General features: G+C 31.0%; 3 protein-coding genes across 3 annotated transcripts in view; 2 read left to right on the top strand and 1 right to left on the bottom strand.

Annotated features, from left to right (window-relative positions):
* Window positions 1-5,942: 5,942 nt before the first annotated feature.
* On the top strand, window positions 5,943-7,704 carry LOC119680798 (opsin Rh6). The gene is made up of 4 exons (XM_038093783.1): window positions 5,943-6,861; window positions 6,980-7,103; window positions 7,171-7,327; window positions 7,396-7,704. The coding sequence occupies exons 1-4, from the start codon at window positions 6,115-6,117 to the stop codon at window positions 7,514-7,516; spliced, it is 1,149 nt and encodes a 382-aa protein (XP_037949711.1). The 5' UTR covers window positions 5,943-6,114; the 3' UTR covers window positions 7,517-7,704.
* Window positions 7,705-8,880: 1,176 nt separating this feature from the next.
* LOC119680800 (trissin) lies at window positions 8,881-9,824 on the bottom strand. The gene is made up of 3 exons (XM_038093786.1): window positions 9,678-9,824; window positions 9,414-9,507; window positions 8,881-9,193 (listed from the first exon to the last, which is right to left on the bottom strand). The coding sequence occupies exons 1-3, from the start codon at window positions 9,712-9,714 to the stop codon at window positions 8,986-8,988; spliced, it is 339 nt and encodes a 112-aa protein (XP_037949714.1). The 5' UTR covers window positions 9,715-9,824; the 3' UTR covers window positions 8,881-8,985.
* Window positions 9,825-15,217: 5,393 nt separating this feature from the next.
* The window catches only part of LOC119680799 (venom protease), a 35,646-nt gene continuing 28,229 nt past the window's right edge, over window positions 15,218-22,634 (top strand). The window contains exon 1 of the mRNA XM_038093785.1: window positions 15,218-15,322. Coding sequence (XP_037949713.1) covers window positions 15,250-15,322 — 73 coding nt within the window. The 5' untranslated portion in view covers window positions 15,218-15,249. The remainder of the gene's footprint in view (window positions 15,323-22,634) is intronic.

Genomic DNA, 22,634 nt, shown 5'->3' with positions numbered 1-22,634 from the left:
GAAATATAACTAGAAATAGAAGTTTAAATGGAGTATTCAGTTTCGAAAAGCAATATCATATATTTCTGCAACGCAATATAAAATTAAATATAATAATTATTGACATATATATATATATTATATAATATATTATATAAATATAGTATAATATAATACAAATCATCAAATTAATTTATTATTTACTGTCTAATAAATATAGCTATTATACAATAAGGTCAATATAAATAAATGTAAATACAATATATATAAATTTCGAAGTACATAATTAAAGTATTTTGTAGTGTACGATTAACTTTTAAAGAAACTTTAATCAAACAATTTCCACGATTTTAACATAAAAAGTTTTATCGTATTTCTTGAAGTTCTGTTGAATAATGCCAGCATTGCAAATTTGTCTTCAGTAATATGAATTTTTCATCAAATTCATAAAATTACTTAGCAAAATCTTTGCATGAGCGTCCAGAGTTAAACCTTTTTATTTCTTTTAGGCGTCCAATACGTGCTCACACACAAGCCTAACTATTCTTATCAAATAAGAATGCATGCAATGATCCCCAGTGCCTACACCATTTCAAAATATATTATTTTTAAGGTGTCATCTCGCAATCCTTTGGCACGTCCATTCATTAGATCTTTATACGAACTTTAAACGCTTGTTGTCAACTCATTATATTGTTATGTGTATATTTTTTATGCCACAAATCTTCAAATTTCATACTCGTATAAACAGCTCATTCATTCATTCCTTTTAAAAATATTACAGTCAGATTTTGCGCAACATAATATCTTCCAGAACTGCAATGATACACATACTTGTAGATGATTTCTTAGAGAAATGTAATGAACAACGACATACCATAATTCAATATAATTTTTTGGTAGCAGCAAATGAATGGCTAATCATTTTGAATAAAACTTCAAAGAACCATGTTTTTGTTATGTTAAAAATATTCACTTCGCCTATTGTTATAGTAGCTATTCAAATATTTTATTATTGGTAGATTCATTATTTTAGATTTACACCAGTTTTCCATTTAATCCATTTAATGTAACAGTACGTTTGATGACACAACAGTTAATAATTGGTTGAATTGCTTTCGTCACAATTGTATAATAAATAAAATAAAATCTTATATTGTTGAACAATTATAACAAATTAATAAACCCTATAAAATATGTATGAATGTAAAAATAAATATGAAGTAAAGATTAAATATTTCCTTAAAAAGAAACTGATTTACTAATAATCATTTGTTATTACACAAACAATTGAAGGAATCCTTTTCTCTATCTACACTCAAAATTAATTTGTTTAGGTACACGATATATTATATCCTTATGATATGTTAAGTCCTCTCACTTGGTTTATTTATTCAGCCTGAAAAAATAGATTACTACAGCCTCTTTAAGCAAGAGTTAGTACATTGAGAAAATCGTCTAGGATTGTCACATCACAGTTATATGTTTCCGTATCATATGGTTCGCGCAAAATCTAACAAAATCGACTACTACAAGCCTTAAATGATTTAATGAAATATTACTACAACGTTTTTTTTAACGTTTATGTAGTTCAGACGTTATAATGGTTTTAGTGATGCAACTTTCATTATTATGAAAATATTAGAATCAAAGTTTTTTCGTGTGTTAATTGATATCATTGCGTTTTATTAAGAAAATAAACCATTCAAACCAAAGTTTGGCTTGATAAGTGTTCTTCGAAATATACTCCATTGAAAGCAACCGTTAAACGTACCACGCTCTGTTTGTCCAAATAAGGCCGCTACACCGGAAAATATCGAAAAAAAGTTTATTTTGGTAAATCGTAAAGTGAAATTATAGGAGATAGCTTACGCTTTTAACAGCTGACCAAAAAAAAACTTATTAACGATTCAAAGAGCTGTTTGTTTGTTTTTTGTATTCATATGTGACATCGAATGAAACATGGATCCACCACATCGTTCCTATGCCAAAGCGGCAGTCAACAGAGTAACCAGCTATCAGTGAAAACTGTCTTAAGTCACCAAAGATGCAATGCTAAGCTGGTATGGTGATGGCATACATATTTTGAGATGCCATAGTAGTCGTGATTTCATAGACTATTTTGAAAAAGTATAAGCCATCAATAGCGAATATTATGCACAGTTGTTGTTATGCATATAAAGGTCTAGACGGTAAAAAAGCGACGCTAAATGAAACTGTTGTTAAACTATTGTTTAACAGGTCGTTGATCACAATGCTGAAATTACACGAACTATACTACGGATTGTTTCCACATCCATTGTATTGGTCAGACTTGATACACAACCACTACTACCTGTTTGCTGACCAGGAAAAGGCAGTCCTATTTAAGGACCATAGATAAATCCTTTTACAAGAGAAGTATTAAAATATTTAAAAAACGGTTGAATTATTGTATTGTACATCAACGAAACTATGTACATCAATTTAATTGAATTTTACGAAAAAAATGGGGTTTTATAATTTAGTTTCGGAACTTTTTAACTGTGACCTTAGTTTTTTATAAACCTTAACATAGTTTTTATTTGTCAAATGCAAATAAAAACAAAAATTAAATGATTTACACTTTTGACTTTCCCAACAAAAATATTTTTGATATTTATCTAATAGCTTTGCTAAATGATAAACACCATAAGCGGTAAAAGTCTATTAAATCTCTTAACATACAAATATTCTTTTCTCTTGAATATACATATATCGCATATTTTCCCATATGATTTGATATAATGAACTTATGAAATTTAATGGATAATTAAAGTCTTAGAAAAGGACTTTTTTGTTAATTACTAAAAACAAATTTTTTTATGGATATTGTAGATGTTATATCTAATAAAATGAATGATTAAAATATATTGCTTTTTGACGTATCGGCATTAACACCACCGACTTAATATTATTGCTGATGCCATTGCCAATATAATAAACAATTTTTATAAAATTATTTTAAACATATTTGCGTGATTATCTATAAAAAACTAGTTGGAAAACCTTTTACGACATATGAAAAAAACGGACAAAAGTATCCACATAAAAAATTGCCAAGTCAAAATATTGAACGTATTTTTTTACAATTTCTTTAGCATCGCGGCGCAGTATTTTGTTCTGTAAAAGCTTTTAATATAAACTTGCGTGAAAGCTTTTACTGTATAAAAATTATTTTGTCATGCTAATATTTAAGTGCCCTCCACACAGCTTAATTGATTTCAATATAATAATTCACTTTTAGAAATGAATTCGTATCAGAATGTTTGTTAATCTCAAGACCTTGGGGTATTCGCACATATATCCAAACTGAGCTTATCATTTAAAAATTTAAAAATGTATGTAATACGTAGAAAGTTTTAAAGCAAACAGGACATTTTGAAAATATATATTTGCCGTTTATTGGCAATTATATGTAAAGATAAGATAGATCCCTCAGTACTCAGTATTCTCAGTGGTGTAGATCATTTCATGACCTTTAGATGGATAGGAGTTATTACATTTGAAATAAACGTTTGTGTGTTCGTTATCTATACAAAAATGAACACCAAGCAAAGAGCAATTATTAACTATTTTATAAACTCGGAAGATTTTCTATCGAAACGCTTCAATGATGATTCAAATTTATGACGATGATTATATATCACCTGGAATAGGTCATTAACGGCATATATGGCTTAGAAAATCGGGCGGTTTTCCCTGCAGTTTCCATCAAAGACCCGTAAAATATTAATTGATGGTGGTATTAAAATTTAAGATCTTAAATCATCAATTCGCCTTATTTTTTCTGAACGTTTAGGATATATTGCTTTTTGATGGTATTATTACAGTGACTAATAATTCATTTAGTGAATTCACATATTGACGGAATTTTTTCAATAAAATACAGTGGATGAAACTACAGTTTTATATCACAGTTTCAGTTTTAAAGTAATCAGAGTTTTACGACGCACTGTTTTTGGTTTTCCTTTCTAAAATTTAATTGAAATTTTTATTTTTGATAGTTTTGATTGATATACATATAGATTTAAATATGTTCACAAAATTGAAAAAATACAAATTCATTCTTCATTCTCAAATACTTGTAAGGTTTTATTATAGTTAGATATGCGTTTCTTTCTGATATTGTTGATCGTCGAAGTATTTATCACAAGAAACGGTCAAATTATTGATATGATCTCTGATTGCAAAGATCAAAAAGACAGTTCGGAAACATCTTCATAACAAACATCGAAAAATTATATTTCCGAAACTGATCTAGCAAGCCATTCCTGAGTTCGGCTCTTACTCGCAATATCCTCATCATAATCCATACAAATTTTTCGGTATGTAATTGCAACAGGTATTTCTTCAAATATTTCACTGATTTTCAAATCAGTTCATTGAATTTTAGGGAGAGATATTGGGAAGGTTTGTGGATGTAATTATTTATCAGCCTTCCAAGAATGAAGTAGAAGACTCATTCAATATTCTGAATTTATATTTTCAAACGAATGATACTACAACAGAAGATCACTATTAGAGTACGAATAAAGTGAAATATATTTTTACTGAAAACAAAAAAAAAAATTAAAGTTTCAAACACTAATTTCTAAATTAATTTCTAATATAAATTAATTTCACTGATTTATTTGATAGCAAATAAATAAATATCTTAATATGTAATTCTAGTTTCTTTCAAAAATAAAAAAAAAAATAAAAAAAAATTCTTTAACTCGAAGTTTCCATAAGTCGAACCTTTTCTTTGCAAAATTGGACTTCGATTTATGGAAGTTTGACTGTATTTAGCTAAATGGGTGCCAATATATATATATGTATATATTTTGACTTGAAAGATTTATAAAAGTATTCTTTGTTCTTGTAGGAGTACGGTTTGAACAGTGGTTTGCATTGTCTTCCTAGTACACTAGCCGCATATGATTCTCCCTCTCTTTAATTATTTGTTTTGTACTTGCCCAGTTTAACCCACAAAAGGGTTGAGGATCTGTGAAAGCGGTTACCAAAACTCCTTTGCGGTCCGAAACCCAGTAAAGACTTACCTTATTCCGAGTTGCAAGTAACTGTAGAAGCCCATAACATTCAAGGACCTGTTTCGACTTAAAAGTCCAAAAGATAAAGCTTTAAGAGCATCCTGGCTGTCAGAGTAAAAAACAATTCTCTATCCATACGGTAAACTAAGTTAAAAGGTCTGGGTCTCGCAGTCATAACAACTTTTTCAAAATTTGGTATTCAGTTTTTAACTTCTATTATGAATAAATGCTTCTAAAACAGTAACTCTATAACCATATTGAAAGTATATGTATTGATTGTAATACGAAAAAATAATCTTTCAAGCTTGTGCAAACCTATAATCCTACTGACATCCAGTTAAAACTAACTTTAAAAAAATATGCAAGATATGTAAAAAAATATACAAAAATTTTATTTCAAAAAAAAAAAAAAATAAATGAAAAATTAAAAAGAATTGAGTTTTCTTTCCTTTCGCATATTAAAAACTTTAAATAGTTCAAAACAGAGTAGTGAAGTCCATGTAGAGATTTACTAAAACAATAGAATTCTTTACTCTTAACTGTTTAATGAATATTTTTGAAAGATAGTACGAGTATATTGTATATTACGTATTACATATTTACAATAGGTATAAGTAATATGCCCGTACGTAGTGTGAGAGTGATGAGGACAGACTATGCTTAAGGTACGTGTACCGTTAAGTACATATTTTCAAGAATAATTTACAAGTAAAAAGGTATTAGACATGTAATACTTAAAACGCTTTTACCTGCTAATCCGCTAAAATAAATTGTCAACAATCATAGTCTTAATTTTGAACTTAGTTAATTAAATTAGTCAATTAAGTTAGTCAGAAGTACCTTTAAGATACCATTTCAAATTACAATGTGTTTGTCAGTATAAAAAGGCAAGGAAAAACCATCGCCGATACCAAAAAGTAGTAGCAAGCACACTGCAACGGTACATTTGTCCAATTTCACCAATCGGAAATTCAGGAACAAAGTCGCCATATAAAAAATGAGAATTCGAAACATGTAAATTTTGGGACTAACATCAAGCTTATTAAAACGTACGTAAAATCCTTAACTTTTTAAGTGTCAATTTATGAAAATATTGGAATTGGAGAGTAACAGAACAACAGATATAGAAATGGCTTCGACTGGAATTATAAATTATCTGCGCGATAGCAGTAACAAGAGTCTAGCTGATTTTGTGCCTTCTGAAATTTATCACATGATTGATCCATATTGGTACAGTTGGCCACCAATGGAACCAATGTGGTTTGGAGTTATCGGTTTTTTCGTATCGATTTTGGGCGTAATGTCATTATCGGGCAATTTCATTGTTATGTATATATTTACTTCATCAAAATCACTCCGAACGCCATCAAATATGTTCGTTGTGAACCTTGCCTTTTCAGATTTCATGATGATGTTTACAATGTTTCCACCAATGGTTTTAAATAGCTTCTATCAAACCTGGATTATGGGACCGCTTTTATGTGAAATTTATGGTCTCTGCGGTTCATTATTCGGATGTGTGAACATCTGGTCAATGACTTTAATTGCACGTGATCGCTACAACGTTATTGTTAAAGGTATATCACGCAAACCTTTAACTGCTACTGGTGCTTTAATTCAGCTATTGGTTATTTGGTGTATTTGTGGCATATGGTCCATTTTACCAATGTTGGGTTGGAATCGTTATGTACCAGAGGGAAATTTAACTGTATGCGGAACTGATTATTTTGCTAAAGATTGGTGGAACCGTTCCTATATTATGGTTTATTTCGTTTGGGTTTACGTGACTCCATTATCTACAATTATTTACTCGTACTGGTATATTATGAAGGTAAAAAATAATCCAATCTAATTCAATTTAGTTGTTTATATTGATAATATTACTTTATAACAAAACAATCAAAATTATTGTGTCCTATTAATAAAAAAAAAAATCAAAACTCATCTAGGCTGTCCGAATCCATGAACAGCAAATGCGGGAACAAGCAAAAAAGATGAATGTGGCTTCTTTACGAAACAGTGAGGCTGATAAGGGTAAATCAGTCGAAATTAAGTTAGCAAAAGTTGCTTTGGGTAAACATATTAATATTACAATAACTTTTTAATTGTCTAATTAATTGTCTAAAATTTGTCTAATTAGTTACAATATCTTTGTGGTTCTTCGCATGGACGCCTTACACAGTAATAAATTTTTCTGGTATATTTGGTTCTATGTATCTTTCGCCTTTAAGTACTGTTCTGGGTTCAGCTTTTGCAAAAGCAAACTCAGTGTATAATCCAATTGTGTATGGACTTAGGTGAATTTAGTATTTATTTTATTATAAGTTTATTTAATACTTTTTATTTCATATTTTTAACTGGGCAGTCATCCCAAGTACAAACAGGTGTTACGTGAGAAGATGCCATGTCTGGCATGTGATCGCAAAGATACTGGTTCTGATGCAAAAACTCAAGTTACTGCAGAATACAGCGAGTCGGTAGCCTAAAACTACCACTCAAAACTTATTTTAAGCAATAGAAGGAACTTCGGCCGTTTCATTGATCTTTAATAATATTGTAAAAAACGTATAGATTTCAGAAAATGTTATTCTCTTCAAAATAAGTTTAAATGCGGAAGTAACATACGTGACGAAACTAAGTTATAAATAAAGCAAAGCATTTGATTAAAAATCAAGAAATCTCATTTTACTTAACTAATGTAATATATATGCTTTCATCGTAATGCATATATTGATATTATCGGGTTATTTGGAAAGTAATTTTAATGTTGGTTTTAGCCAACAAATGCCTTAAAATGTACTTTATCGCATTCAATTTCACATTTAACCCGCATTGCCATAATATATTTTGATCACTGATATGACAAGGATTGTTGGTGAAGTAGTTTGTCTGATTTTGTGTAATATGACAAGTTTTAGGAGTTCACACTGTGGCAGACATTTGCAGTTATATAACCTGTTTGAACTTTATCCACATACGAGTTCCTCATTTAGTTCTTTCTAAGAAAAATATTATCCGCAAGACCGAGTTGTATTTTAACATCACAATATTTTAAAAATATATTTTTCAAATTCAAGTTTTTATTATACAACAGTTGTGTTCTTTTCAACCTGGACAAATGTTTTTGTTACTTATTGGCCGAAACTATTTCACTGTACTTCGTCCCTCTTACAATAGCCTCACGCCACACATAAATACGGCAAGGTTCTTGAAACGTGATACAGATTACACTCAATTTCTCTATTTAGCACGTTACCCATCTTGTTCTGACTAAATTTCTTCTCTAAACCAAATCAAGCGTTTCTTCTTTTTTACCTACCACTTATATCTCTCTAACATGGAAGTACATAGATGTCGACGACTGTTCAATAAACCTGTTATGCTCATATAGAATCAAAACCTTAATGTCCTCCCTTTTCAGTACGCGATAAATTAAATAAATATATAATACATAAAGGTTAGTGCAAGTTAAAGAGTATTAAAAATAGAAATTAGAACTGCATTTGAATATTATATCTAAGCTAACCTGAATAATCTATCGAATAGAATGTATGTATAATATTTTATAATATTTCATTAAATATTATATATTATAATATAATATATAATATTTCATTGTGAGAAATGATTCTTCTGTTCAAAAAGTTTTAAAATATCCAGTTGATAATAGTAAATATTTTAATATTAATACTTATTTAAATTTAGTTATATTTGTATAATAAGTAAAATGGTGAAATAAAATGATGTGCTATGATAAATCAACAGGGTTTTATGTATTTAAATAGAAATTCAGTTCTCGTTTAATATACACATTTTTGATATGAAATTCACAAATTTTAAAAGTAATTAAAAAAGTTTTCTTTATGCTGTAAATGCTTTATTGTAGCAACTGCATTTGCAAAAGAAATAAAGGTGAAAGTGATTCAACATTTCAAACAACTTCATTAATATTAAGTTATCCATAGTAAGGCTGTCGATTAATTTCCAAATGGGTGGCGTTGTCCTTTTTATCATTAGATTGTTCGTCGTGGTCTCGAAGCAGTTCGTTATGGGTAAACAGTGCCCGTCCTTGTAGCAAAATAAAGTCAATAAGCCGTTTATTCGATATCATCTTAATTGTGTTGGGGTCAGATCGTTTCCGTAGATAATTAAAGCAACATGTACTGCATAAGAAAAATTTTAAAGAAAATTTTATCAATTCGTATAGGCAGAGGAGTATCTACAAATAGACTTGCAATATAGATGGCTTTTAATAGAATTTGGCAAGGCATATTTATGCGTATTTATAAAAATATGCATATATAATGTAATGTTTAATCAGTAATGGTATTGCAAATCTTTTGTAAGCACTCCTTCCAACCCGACACATTTTTGCCCTGTTACCGGAAATGTTTTGTGCCACATGCGCTAGCACATTCGTTACCACAGGAATCACACGGAATTGCTGTAACCGTAAATATATGCATGTAACATATGCCTGCAAGTACAGCAGTATTAAACAATAACAATGAAATGAAACGAATTAAATAAATAAAATATTAATTTAATCACAACTGTTAAGTGCCTGACAAACAGCTTTATTTTTTTAATGCACACTCTCAATTTTTTAGATATCATTAATCATAATTTTTTATTTGCCCAACTTACACAAAAAACAGAAGTATGTTAAAAATATTAATTGCATATTTGTAGTTTTTAAGATGCTTGCGAATAGATGGATTTAAAAGCATTCGAACGCCATTTGATAATCCGTGCAAGTGATTCGCAATATTTTAAAGATACAACCGATGTGTATCACGGCAAATGACCAAAGAACTAAATACAGCGGGACGAGCTTATATATTAGGAGTTTAGAATAAATAATAGCATCCGATGGTTTGAATTATCAATGCAAATAACTTGTGTATGTAGATGGAATAAATTAAAGGATGAAAGCAGATAAAGGATAAAGACTACCTGTAAGGAATAACAAATTCAAGAACAAAATATTTATGTAATCAATACGAGTACAAAGTTTTAATGCAATTCTAGCAATCCCAAAAGAAAGTATCAATGGGAGGGTACGGCATTGGTTTATAAGTGTAACCCACATCCCTTGTTGTTGGGATATCAATAAAAAATTATATTTATTGTAAGCATCTCTCAGCTCGCATGACTATAGGTAAAACTTATAACATAATTCATTCAACTGCATTTCTCTGTTGATATTTCAAATTGTCACAGAAACAATAATAGCTCTACAATACATGTTCATATGTTTCGCCCACATTATGTAATATTATGTGAATACTTCCCTTTATCCTATAATAAATTAATAATTTTACATTACATCACAGGAGTGTGAATAAATATAATCTGAGACAGTGGCATATTTGTTGCCGAAGTTGATTGGTTACCCCATTCCATTTAAGCTACCCACTTTTGAGTAAGACAAAAATGATTTCTGTAGTAGAAATATAACCACAATGGAATATATATATTAAATATAAGTAAATAATATGTAAAAAAGTGTAAAAAATGTGTAAAATATGTAAAAAAGTTTATAACGTATGTGATGTTAAAAAAAAATTCAATAGCGGTTAATGACATCCTTTATAGTCAAACCAGAAGGTAATTTTGGCAGGTTTTCAGATAAATGTTTCTCTTATTAAACACTTATGATAAGTGTTTAATATAATTTGGATTGAACAATCAATTTTACTTAAAATTTATATGTTTACTATGAAATTTTTAGAAAAAAATTATTTTTAGAAATACTAGAGCTTTTTATAGAGCCCCCTATGAGCTTCGCTCGCCAACCTCTATTTTATTCGTACGCACTTTTTCATATTCAACAATATGTATGTATATGCTTTTAATATACAATCCCAGCATTAAAGCCCAGTTAGTCTGTACGTATCGTAAGAACTTAAACGAACTTAACCCAAAGCGAAATGCACAAGCAAAAACTCCTGTGTAATTAATAGAAATAACCAAACTTTATTTCGGCGAACTTTATTTCGTTCCTATCAATTGCACAGTTTGGGTTGGTTGTGCATTTCACTGTAACTTGAATTCTTACTGAATGTACCGTCTAATTGAGCCTTGAGCCTTAAAGAGTAACGAACTTTGTTTATTTTTTTCCTATCAAATACACAAGTGTGGTTGATTGGCTTGAGTATTCGCTTTGGCTTGAGTTTGCTTAAATTATTAAGGTGCGCACCAACTAACTGAACCTTAAGTCAAAAATTGCTCCAGTTCCACCTTATAAATGATTGTCCTCTTCTTCGTCCCTCTCCCTCTTGACGAAACATTGACATTTTTTCCAACATTTTTTGATTTCTCTTTGTGGACATGCTCTGCATTTTTTGTGCGCTTTCTTCACTGTCTCGTCGCCTCTATGCTGTTCATTATTCGACAACTTCTTTTGAACATCTGTTTTGAACTATCTTAACGTTAAGAGCATTCTATATTCATATGTATATAAGGAAGCAGAGTATTTGGAGTTAAGTTTACTTTATTACAATAGGTGCTTTCAAAAACAGCAAGTTGCTGGCTTATAGTTTCTTAAATGTACGCAAATAACAACACTACTTTCTCTATCTTAGCAACTAGTTGTGAAGTGGCCAAACACTTTGGCCAGTATAGAAAAAAGTGTTACCAACGCAATAAGTGAACTATTGTGAACCTTCATTGAAAACTTCAACGAATATTCCTGTAATATGTTAAAAGAATATAAACAAAAATTCAAGCAGAAAAAAATTTTTAAAAATTTGAAAATTTTGGAAATGAAATATTTTAAAAATATGCAAAATTGTGGAAAATATTTTAAATTTTATCTTTATATATATAATTCTTCTGTACGTGTGTTGACAGTGAACTCCTCCTAAACGGCTGAACCGGTTTTGATGAAATTTTTTACGTGTGTTCAAGTGGATTCAAGGATGGTTTAGATTCACAATTTGGTCCACTGGATAATGTTTTTTTAATTATTATACAGTTTTTTGGTATCCATATACATTTATATTAGACATTTAAAATTTATTCATGTTTACTTTGATTTGTTTAAAAAGTTTAAACTCTCTAAAATGAACCGTTCAACTATCCTGTTGAATTTTTGAATTCGTTGGATTTACCAGAAATGCGACCACATAACTTAAGATTAAAAATTGGCTCACCTATAATTATGCTGCGGAATTTAAATGCACCTAAGCTATGCAACGGCACGAGATTAGTCACAAAAAAATTATGGGCAATGTACTTGAAATGCCATGACAATTAAGGTCACAAGGTCAAACAATGTCGATTTGTGGGATAGATCTAGAAAATCAGGTCTTTTCACATGGCCAATTATATGTGGCGTGTTCTCACGTTGGAAACCCGTCATGTTTATTCATTCATACTCCTCAAAAATTGACTAAAAATATTGTTCATCAACTCGCATTAAGATGAAATTACATTATTATTGATTATTACGAAATGTTTTTAGAAAAATTGATGTTATTTGAAAATAAAGAATAACAAAATTATTACATTATTTGTCTTTCATTTCTTACTTTGTTTAATATCCTAATTGCTTAGTATATCATGCAGGATAACATCTGTTGGGTCCGCTAGTATAAATATATTTTTTTTAATTTATTATTAATTTTGTTGTAAAAGGAAATTTCAAAATTATGTATACAAGATTTGCCATTTGCCAAAACATAACACTTGACATATTGCAACAGTGATGCCAATGTCTCGCTTAGCGCGTATAGGCCAGCATGCTGTTTTTTGCCACACTTGCGAACCACCGAAAACACCTAATATTACAAGTTCAGGTGACAAAATCACAACTTGTCGACCAATTACTTCGTAAAATACTTATGCCGCAACATCTGTATTTTGGAAAAATTAAAAGTTTTAGACACTAATGTTATCGATGTATTATCGGAGACATTATTTAGTTAGCTACGCTAGGACTATACCACATACTATAAGTATAATATCCATATGACAATTTTACAAAATTTTAAACGAACAAGATGTGGACACTCTTATGTGTATACACTATAACAAATTAGTGAATTCGTTTAATGAATATGAAAGATAGTGAAAGATAAAAGATAGTGAAGTATGATAAAACGATAAGGATGAAAAACGTGACAACAGTATGATTGCTAATAATGATATACATGTTAAGAAACTGGTAGTAAATTTAAAAAGGATACTTAAAAGCTATATATAAATAGGTAACTACTTTGCGAAAAACACTGCAACAGAGAATAATGTAGTTGTGTGCAGCTTAGATACCAAAGAACTTACAAAAGAAAAGAGTCCTTTTCTTTTGTAAGCATGTCGCAAAAGAACAAATAAAATAAGCACTACTTTCAATGGCAACTCTAGATAAAACGGAAGATTTGTTAGGCTTACATATGCAAAACGTGTAATAAAATTTAAAGTTAAAATTTCAAAAATGAATAATAATTCTTTCCAATTATTGGTAAAAACATTTATTTATTATTTTACTGCCTTTTAACAGTAAAATAATAAATAAAAAAAATAATGTATTTGTTACAAACAATGATAACACGAAATACGAAAAATTAACGAAATCATTCGTTGACAGTGAACTGGAAATTTCATATGTACTTCTAAAAATCGTTCACAATAGACGAGTTTTTAGTCATGACAACCATGCAATTTGAACTGCTTATTAGTTAAGCGGTTTCAAAAAGGTTGGACTAAATAACCGAGCAGTGTTGTTGTTTCATATGTTATTTTTAAATTAAGCGGTTGTTATTTTGTGATTTGCTTACAAAAGAAAACGCCTAATATTGGTGTTGAAATTCATAAATAAAATGTTAGACATGGGTCGAAGTTTAGGAGCTCACGCCATAAGTAATTATAATTAATATTAACTCAGCTATATAAAGTACTAATTTTTGAAAGTCAATCATTATATTTTTAATTAGCTCATTTTAAAGCTATTAATTTACTGCATTTTACTCTCCAACTTCTCCAATTTCTCCAACCAGGCGCACAACAAAATCCTTAAAATTATTTGGAACTCTGCAGTAAAGTCATTTCGAATAATGCGATATATAATGCGATATATAATGCGATCCTCGCCTAATACGCCTAACAGCCCTATAACTAGAAGCAAACATTTAACGTAGACAAAATCCGTAACCGAAGTACGGAACATTTGTGTTGTATGTGTTGTGCTAAGTGTGGTCAGATTTGAACTAGAAAGTGCGTATTTCTCGAATATAAACATTGAAATACTCAAAGCTTCAAACAGCTCGAGTGATATTTGAAACACTTATCTAGATATTAACGATTGTTTCCAATTTTCATATAACATAGTGAAGTAGTGCTGGTTTTGGCAAACACTTAAGACCATTGAGCTGATTGACTAGTAATAGATAATTTTCGCAGAAATGCATGTGTAAAATGTATAACTTGCTTACATATAAAAAGGACCAATCTGGGTCCTTACCAGCTATGAATTCTATTCTATTTTTATTCTATACAATGCTAGTATTAGAATAGTCTTACTTTCAACAAAATATTATTTCAAACAAGGTAGTGATGATCTAAGGTGTATATAAATTTAGTTGATAACAAAAAGAAAAAAAAATAAGAAAAAGCATTACAAATGTTCCTTCTGTGAAAGTTAAGTAAATTTAAAAACGCAAAAAAATGTGATATAGATTTAATATGATTAGTTGCATAGACTAGTAAGTTTTATCTAACATTAAGTTGAGTGATTTTTTTCAAGATTATGTGCTAGTTAATTTTCTTATTATATTTAAAATAAACTCTGAGGATGATTACCAACAATTATTAAACTTTTAGAAAATAAAAAATGTTAAAATGATGAATTTCTTAACAAAATTTGTGTAAAGCACAAAAAGAATTTCTTCATAAGTAGTTATGTGAAAGCAAATAACCAATTTATTAAATAAATATTCTCTATCCACCATTTTTTATACTCGTATTATTTGTATAAAATAGTAGAACAAATATATATGGAATTGCCCTCCCGCTACGAATGTGTATATTATTTTTATTATACTTTACAGATGATTACAAATCGTTTATAAAACTTAATAATTTATTATCGCGTTCCTCACTCATATAGTCCAACAAGCTTGTACGACTTACTACTAATATTTTGGTTTATATATAATTAATTATCTCGAACGGGTCTCAGTACTGATTTTGTGTTTGCGCTCAAAGTACGTGTGTCATAATGAAGATTCATTTCTCAGTTATTAGTGCAGTATATGTTTTATATATTATAGAGTCTACAAGTGCTTCTACAGGTAAAATATTTGTTGCTTCTGCTTTATTTAACACCTAGTTATTATCCTAATAAAATCAAATCACAAACATATAACATATTTTTATATTTTACTCGTTTCCCATATTTGTCTTGTTTTTTCTCAATACTGGCTTACGCTCAAATCAGACTCCATAAGCAAGCAAACTTATCTCCATTGTCTGTCTGTTTCAATGCGAACTTGTCTCTCAATTAACTGCGTAGGTATGGTAACATTGGATTGCATTGTATTTTATTTTAATTTTATTTTAATTTTAGTACCAACGAATGTTACTTAATCTTTTATTGAACAAACTCCTAAAAATACATATTATTAAGATACGAACTCACCAAAAACTCGGTTCAGGATGCATTCAGTTATTCAAATACTTGCCAAATCCAAATCCAAATCCAAATTTCATAATACTCGTAACCATAATTTATACTACCACAACTTTAGAGATACATTACTCAAACCAATATCGACCATAAAAACATGTCCAAATTGATATCACAACTGGGCACATATAATTTATATCTTTATCTAACATATAGATTAGGATATAAAAAAGATTTTTATATTTTTTTGAGGAGCAACCACCAACTTGGTCTTGGTGTCTACAAAAATTTGGTTTGGTGGCTACAAAAATTCTTCATATAAAAATCTTCGAAAAGATTTAGTCCATCAAATATTCTCTTACTTTGAGGTCTAATGCATACTGAAATGGTTTTGAAATTGTAATCCAAAGTTGTAATTTTTTGAGAATTATTACAAGTTTTTGCGGGGACCTCAATTAGTGTTAATTATATTTATTAAAATACGCATATAATTAGAATTATGTTAAAAATTAGTATATAGAAATTGGTAATATAATAATACAAAATAACTAAAATGATTAAAAATCAAAAACGACATAAAAGGTAAAAAAGCACCCCAAAATTTTTTTTTAAGACACCATTCAGTAAAATGTAATATTATTCATATGGAGATAGTTCGCTTTCACTCCAACATAATCTTCTTATTGCGTGGAGTATTGGATAATCCACCAGAAAGTGAAGTAGTAGTTTAGGAGGTACTTTAAGGTTAGTACCTCATGTTCTTGCTTGAAATATTAACGACATAGTAGCTCTGTTATGCATAGTTTTGAATAACTCCGCGCGCTATTGTCCACACTTTGTAAAACTTTGTCTTGCGAGATTTTTCAGGAACCCAGTCTAGCTATTTAGAAGTCTATACTGTATTCAGCCGCTAATATTCTCACTGTGAATAAAATTGACATTTGGTTTCCCGGATATGATGACTATCCTGAGCAATTGGTTTACATCCAACTTTACTGTTTTGTCTCGGAAATCATAAGTTAAAAGTTATAACTTTTAACTAACTTAAGCAAACAATTTAACTAACTCATTTTGTTACTCCGCGGATCGTTAGTTATTTATTTTGGAATAATAAAATAACATTAAATTTCCATTTACATTCTTGTTTTTATTTTTCGTTTTTACAACACTTGTCGAGCTCAACGCAAGCGGTAGTCAGTTTGCAAATTGGACACATACCAATTCCTACATTTGGCGATAGTAACAGGACACGCCCGAAGTGGCCAACTTATATTAAAATTTTCATACAAATACATATGTATATACATATATAAATATAAAATGATATCAATCGTAAAGTAAAACAATGTAAATAATAAGCATTATTCGTACAATAATATTTACTTAACAGTGGTATACCGTTTGTGTGTGTGAATTGCTAAAGAAAAGAAAAAAGCACACAATGCAAAACTTTCTTGTTTTTTTTTTTGGATTTTCAAGGTTGGTAAACTATAGTATGCAAAACTCCTCTACGGTTGCTTATGCTGCTTCTGCAGACAGCGCAGTTTCGAACGGTTCGATAGCATCAGGTTTGAATGCAACTGGTATAACATCTTTTGCAGCAGATAACATACAACATGAACTTTAGACGAACTCAAACAGCAACGAGCACCTTTACAGGGCAGCATAACCTGACTTAAAAATATTGTTGATAGCAAACAAATATTATCAGCAACAGAGTTAGAATGCCGATTAGGTATATTGTGGACGCATACCACAAACAAGTATCTACAAACTACAAAACGCAAATTGAAGGATTCTGTCCCACGGATTCGTCAAGAACAGAACACGATGAGGACAAAGTTTCCACGAACAAACTTAAAATTATCTGAATTCGATGGTAAATGCTTAGAGTACAAAAATTTCATAAATTCGTTTACAAATCTTATGTGGAAAGCTCTATGAACAGTGAAAGCTTTTCAGATTACAGAGGATAACTATCCAAAAGCACTTCAACGTCTGAAAGAACGTTACGACATAATCTTCTTGGAGGGAATTTCTCAATTGTTCGAAGTCCTCAATGTAATACAGCTGATGCTATTCAACTTCGACAATTGGTAGATAATATATCAGCTCTATATGGTTCACTTAAATCTTTAGGATCCTATGAACTGATTTGTGATGCGATTATTATTCATTTGGCTATGACGAAAACAGATTCAGATACTAAACTTAAATGGTCGGATCACAGCAAGCTACCGAAATGGTCAGAATGTGGCACATTACTTGAGCTGCAAGCAATTAGACGCTTGCAGCGTTTCTTCCACTTCAAGTTGATCATTGTGCAACTGAAGTTTATCATAGGCGATTGTGTATTAATTGCTTATCTAACCAACATGCAGCTCCACAATTTTCATCAAAATATAGTTGACGTTTTTACAAACAACGTCACCATTCGTTGCTACATTAACACTCCAGCGTACAGAAGACACTTCTTCATCAAATATCAATCGAACGTCTTTGAGGATGCAGCAACCTACAGTGCCAACATCTGCAACGTCGTTGATTACACATGCGATGATGCCATCATCAACCATCATATTGGCTACTGCAGTGATCTTAGATTTGATTAGATTTTAAACGGGTTAAGAACTTATTACCACGTCACTGTATCCTTTGAGCATTATTGTGACAAACCGATTTTAGTTCCATAGACGAGTAGCAGTTTAAAACGCCATTATGTCTTTTGGAGAAATGTTGGCTAATTCCGTTATAAGTGGATAGACATAGTTCAATTTCGTTAAAATGGAGGTATGTTCTTGTCCCAGTCTATCCTGTTTGGTATTAGTATTAAGATCTTTTGGTGAAACTTAAATTTATGACAAATGTCAAATATGGTGATATTTAGGGAATTATTGAGTTATGATCTTGTTGATCGATTTCTAGTCAACTGTAGGCTATAAAAGTCATTGCAAACTCAAGGACTACTGTCAGGGTGGTTCTCATAGCTCCATTTATCATAATGCAGGCTAATCTTTGCTGCTTTCGTAGCTTATCTGTCAGTCTTTTGCTGAGGTTATTTTTACCAGATGGTTGAACCATAAGTAACAATTGGCCTAGCAATAGATATGTACATCCAGAGACTATGTGTAGAATTTGGGCCCCAGTGTTTACCAATGAGGTTTCTGCTGGTCCATAATGCTTCTCTGGCTCTTCGGATAATGTTGTCTACATAAAAATTATACGTCAGTTTCTCATTTAGAATCATTCCCATTTACTTTGCCTGGGAATGATAAACAGGTAACAGCTGTTGGTTCTTCTCAATCCAGGAATGGGTTATTACAAAGCAATTTTTTTTTTGCGTGGTGAAGACAATCAGACTTGTTTTTGTACTTCTGTTAGAAATATAAGTGACTCTTTGTAGTCATTGGTGTAAACGCCATCTGGTCATTTTAGAAGCCTAATGGAATTAGTGTGGATTTTCGAGATAACTTTGGGGATCTTAGCGCTACTGTTTAAGTTTTGAATCTCAGAGCAGAAGCTTCTCCATTATTTTCTTTTTGCCCTTCTAATTTTCTTATTGTAGGCGGTGAGGGTTTTCTTAGAAGGGTCCCAGTCACTATTGGTTTTAGCCTTGTTAAAGAGGCTCCGGGATTCGACTCTAAGCTTGGCTAATTTGTTGTTCCACAACAGACAGTTCTCATAGTAGGCATTTATATTAGTTGTGCCTAAGGCAGCGTCAGCTAAGTCATAAATGTTACTTATCGTATGTTTGTTATTGCTTAGTTTGGTCATGAGTTCATCTGTAAATCAATCGAATTCTGTGGCCCTACGCACCCTATACGATTCTGTAACTTTCATATTTAGATCAACATCAAATATTATCTGACGTGGATCAGACATGAATGTTTCTACTGAAACATTCCAGTTTATGATAAACTGTTTTATTAATGGTGTGGCTATGCCACTTTAAAGTGGGCATATTACCCGTATTTATTTAGGTTACTACCAGTTATAAATTCAATTAGGCATTCCCCTCTCTTCTTGATATTGATGCTGCCCTAATTGTGTGGTGAGCATTAGTGTCACTTCCAACGATGAATTGCTTCTTGTTTTTTGCACTGTAGTCCACCAGTAATTTCTGTGATAAGTCCAGATCTTGGAAGTCTTCAGGTAGGTAAGATAAGCAAACACTGAGCTCTGTCTTACTTAGTGAGGTGTCCACAGATATCACAGCTGCTACCTGTTCCTTATTGGTGTGCTGTGGAATAATTTTTTTTTTTTTTTTATTTTTTTTTATTTATATTTAAACAAAATGAAAAGTTTAACTTTACAACAACTAGTCATATTGACTAACAAGAGGTTTTTTTTATTACAAGTAAGTTTATCTAAGTCTATCTAGGGTGAGCATATAGATACGAACTAGTCATCTCCTTGCTGGTTGAAACGTCTCAAAAGGTCATTAGGTTTGAAGCGACATAAGCGTCTGTGAGTGACATCACAAAGTAGCGCTGGAATGGTGCTGTTTAAGTGTTGTCTCAGCCTGTCATAATGTTTTTTAGCAGCCTTCTGAATTTCTTGTTTGACAGTAGGTATTTTTAGGTCTCGATGTAGATCAGAATTTCGCACGTACCACGGAGCGTTAACTGCATCTCTGATTGCTTTGTTTTGAAATCTTTGCATCATATCTATTATATGTTTCTTCGCACAACCCCAGATTTGGACGCCATAGAGCCAGACCGGCTTGAAGACTTGTTTATAGATCATAAGCTTATTTTGCTGAGATAATTTAGATCTCCTTCCAATAAGCCAAGTTAACTTTTTATATCTTATTTTTAGCTCATTTAATTTTTTCTTGACGTGTACCTTCCATCTCAGTTTGGCATCTAGAGTCATACCTAGATATTTCGCAGAATTTGCAACTGGAATTTTTACGCTATTTAGAAATAATGAAATTTGATTTTCTCTTTTGTTAGTAAAGTCTACATGATTAGATTTTGAACTGTTTACTATCAGCTTCCATTTATTTGTCCATTGTTCAATTTCTTGAAGAGCGATTTGAAGCTTAGTGGTAGACACCTTGTTGTTTGGACCTGTAGCCATTAATACCGTGTCATCTGCAAAAGTTCCAACAATACATCTTGGGTTCACTGGCAAATCATATGTGTACAGCAGGTACAGCAATGGGCCTAGTATACTCCCCTGAGGGACCCCGCGATTTATAGGATATAATTTCGAATACGCGTCAAGTAGTTTAACTCGATAGTACCTTTCGCCAATATACGATTCCAGTAGTTTACAATATTGCTGTGGCAGGATAGTGTTTAACTTATATATCAGGCCAGAGTGCCAAACCCCATCAAAAGCCTTTGATATATCCAGAAACACAGCTGAACAAGTTTCTTTGTTTTCTAATGCCTTTTCTATTTCGTGCGTAACTTTGTGTACTTGTTCGATTGTTGAGTGTGTTTTCCGAAATCCAAACTGATGATTTGGGATAAGATTTCTTTGACAAACTACTTTTTCAAGTCTTTTACAGATAAGCTTTTCGAACAGTTTTCCTATGGTTGGCAGGAGAGAGATTGGTCTATATGAAGTTGGAGAATGTTGGTCCTTATCTGGTTTTAGTACCATCACCACTTCAGCAACTTTCCAATAGCTAGGGACATGATTTAATTTTATACTCGCATTAAATATCTGTGCAAGTTTGGCTACTCCTTTTGGAGGTAGCTTTTTCAACACTTCACTAGTTATGAGGTCATATCCTGGTGATTTCTTTAATTTCAATTTTTTGATTTCCCCAGTTACTTCTTTATTTTTTATCCGCAAAATAGCTTCATCATCTATGTTGTTATTTGGCTCTATATGATGGGTTTCTTCTTGATTGAAGGTATTACTTAAATATTCAGCCAAAACATGTGCCTTTTCAATATTGCTTTTCGCCCATTCATTATTATTTTTTTTTAATGGAGGATTATGTGTGATCGGTCTTTTATATTTTTTCATAGCTTTCCAGAGAGAATAGTTAGTTTTGCTATCATATGTCAAGTTTGTAAGATATTTCTTAACATTTTCATTTTTAAAATTGCTGATTTCTCTTCTTAATTTTTGAGTGGCATTATTAAGGTTTCTTTTATCTTGTATTAATCGTGATTGTTGCCATTTTTTACGTAGTTTTCTTTTATTATAGACTAGATTTAAAATTTCGACCGGATAGATTTTATCAAATTGCTTACTATTCTGCAGTGGAGAACTGCGCCATGCCGATGTTTGAATCAAGCTTGTAAAGCAATGCGTTTCACTCTCTAGGTCATTTATACTTCGTATTTTGCAGGATAGGTCAATATTTTCATTTATCTGGGCCTTAAAATAATTCCAGTCTGTTAGACGGTTTGTTAGTGTCGGTTTAGGTATCGTAGATAGAATATTACATCCATAAGTAAGCAATATTGGAGAATGATCAGAATTTAAGTCAAGTCCTGCTTTAACTTCAATGTCTCTTTTTTGAATTTTATTTACAATAAAGAAATCAATGACATCTGGTAATTTATTTCTATCAGTTGGCCAGTATGTTGGAGAGCCAGTGGAGAGAACTTCAAAACCTGTGGCCCGACATGCTTTAAGTAATTCCTTACCCTTTGTGGTATTTAGTCTTGACCCCCATTGAACATTTTTTGCGTTAAAATCACCACCAATTATTGCTTTATGATTGTGTAATTTTAATAGATCTATGTATTGTTCATATTTTACGTTATGTCTTGGTGGACTATAGATGGACGTTATTTGTATTTTGGAACCACTCTCTTCAACTGCAACGGTTGTTGCCTGGAACTCTTCATTAGAGAGTTTATTATCTTGATAATGCTTAATGTTGGATTTAATTATAACGGCACTTCCGCCTCTAGCATTATTGCTTGGATGAATAGTATGATAAATATCATAGTTTTTAAAATTGATATACGTTTCTTTTGTAAAATGAGTTTCGCTTATTGGGCACA

This window comes from Teleopsis dalmanni, chromosome 2 (assembly GCF_002237135.1).
Source record: "Teleopsis dalmanni isolate 2A chromosome 2, ASM223713v2, whole genome shotgun sequence".
Classification (NCBI taxonomy): domain Eukaryota; kingdom Metazoa; phylum Arthropoda; class Insecta; order Diptera; family Diopsidae; genus Teleopsis; species Teleopsis dalmanni.
This window is presented reverse-complemented; position numbering and strand designations above follow the sequence as displayed.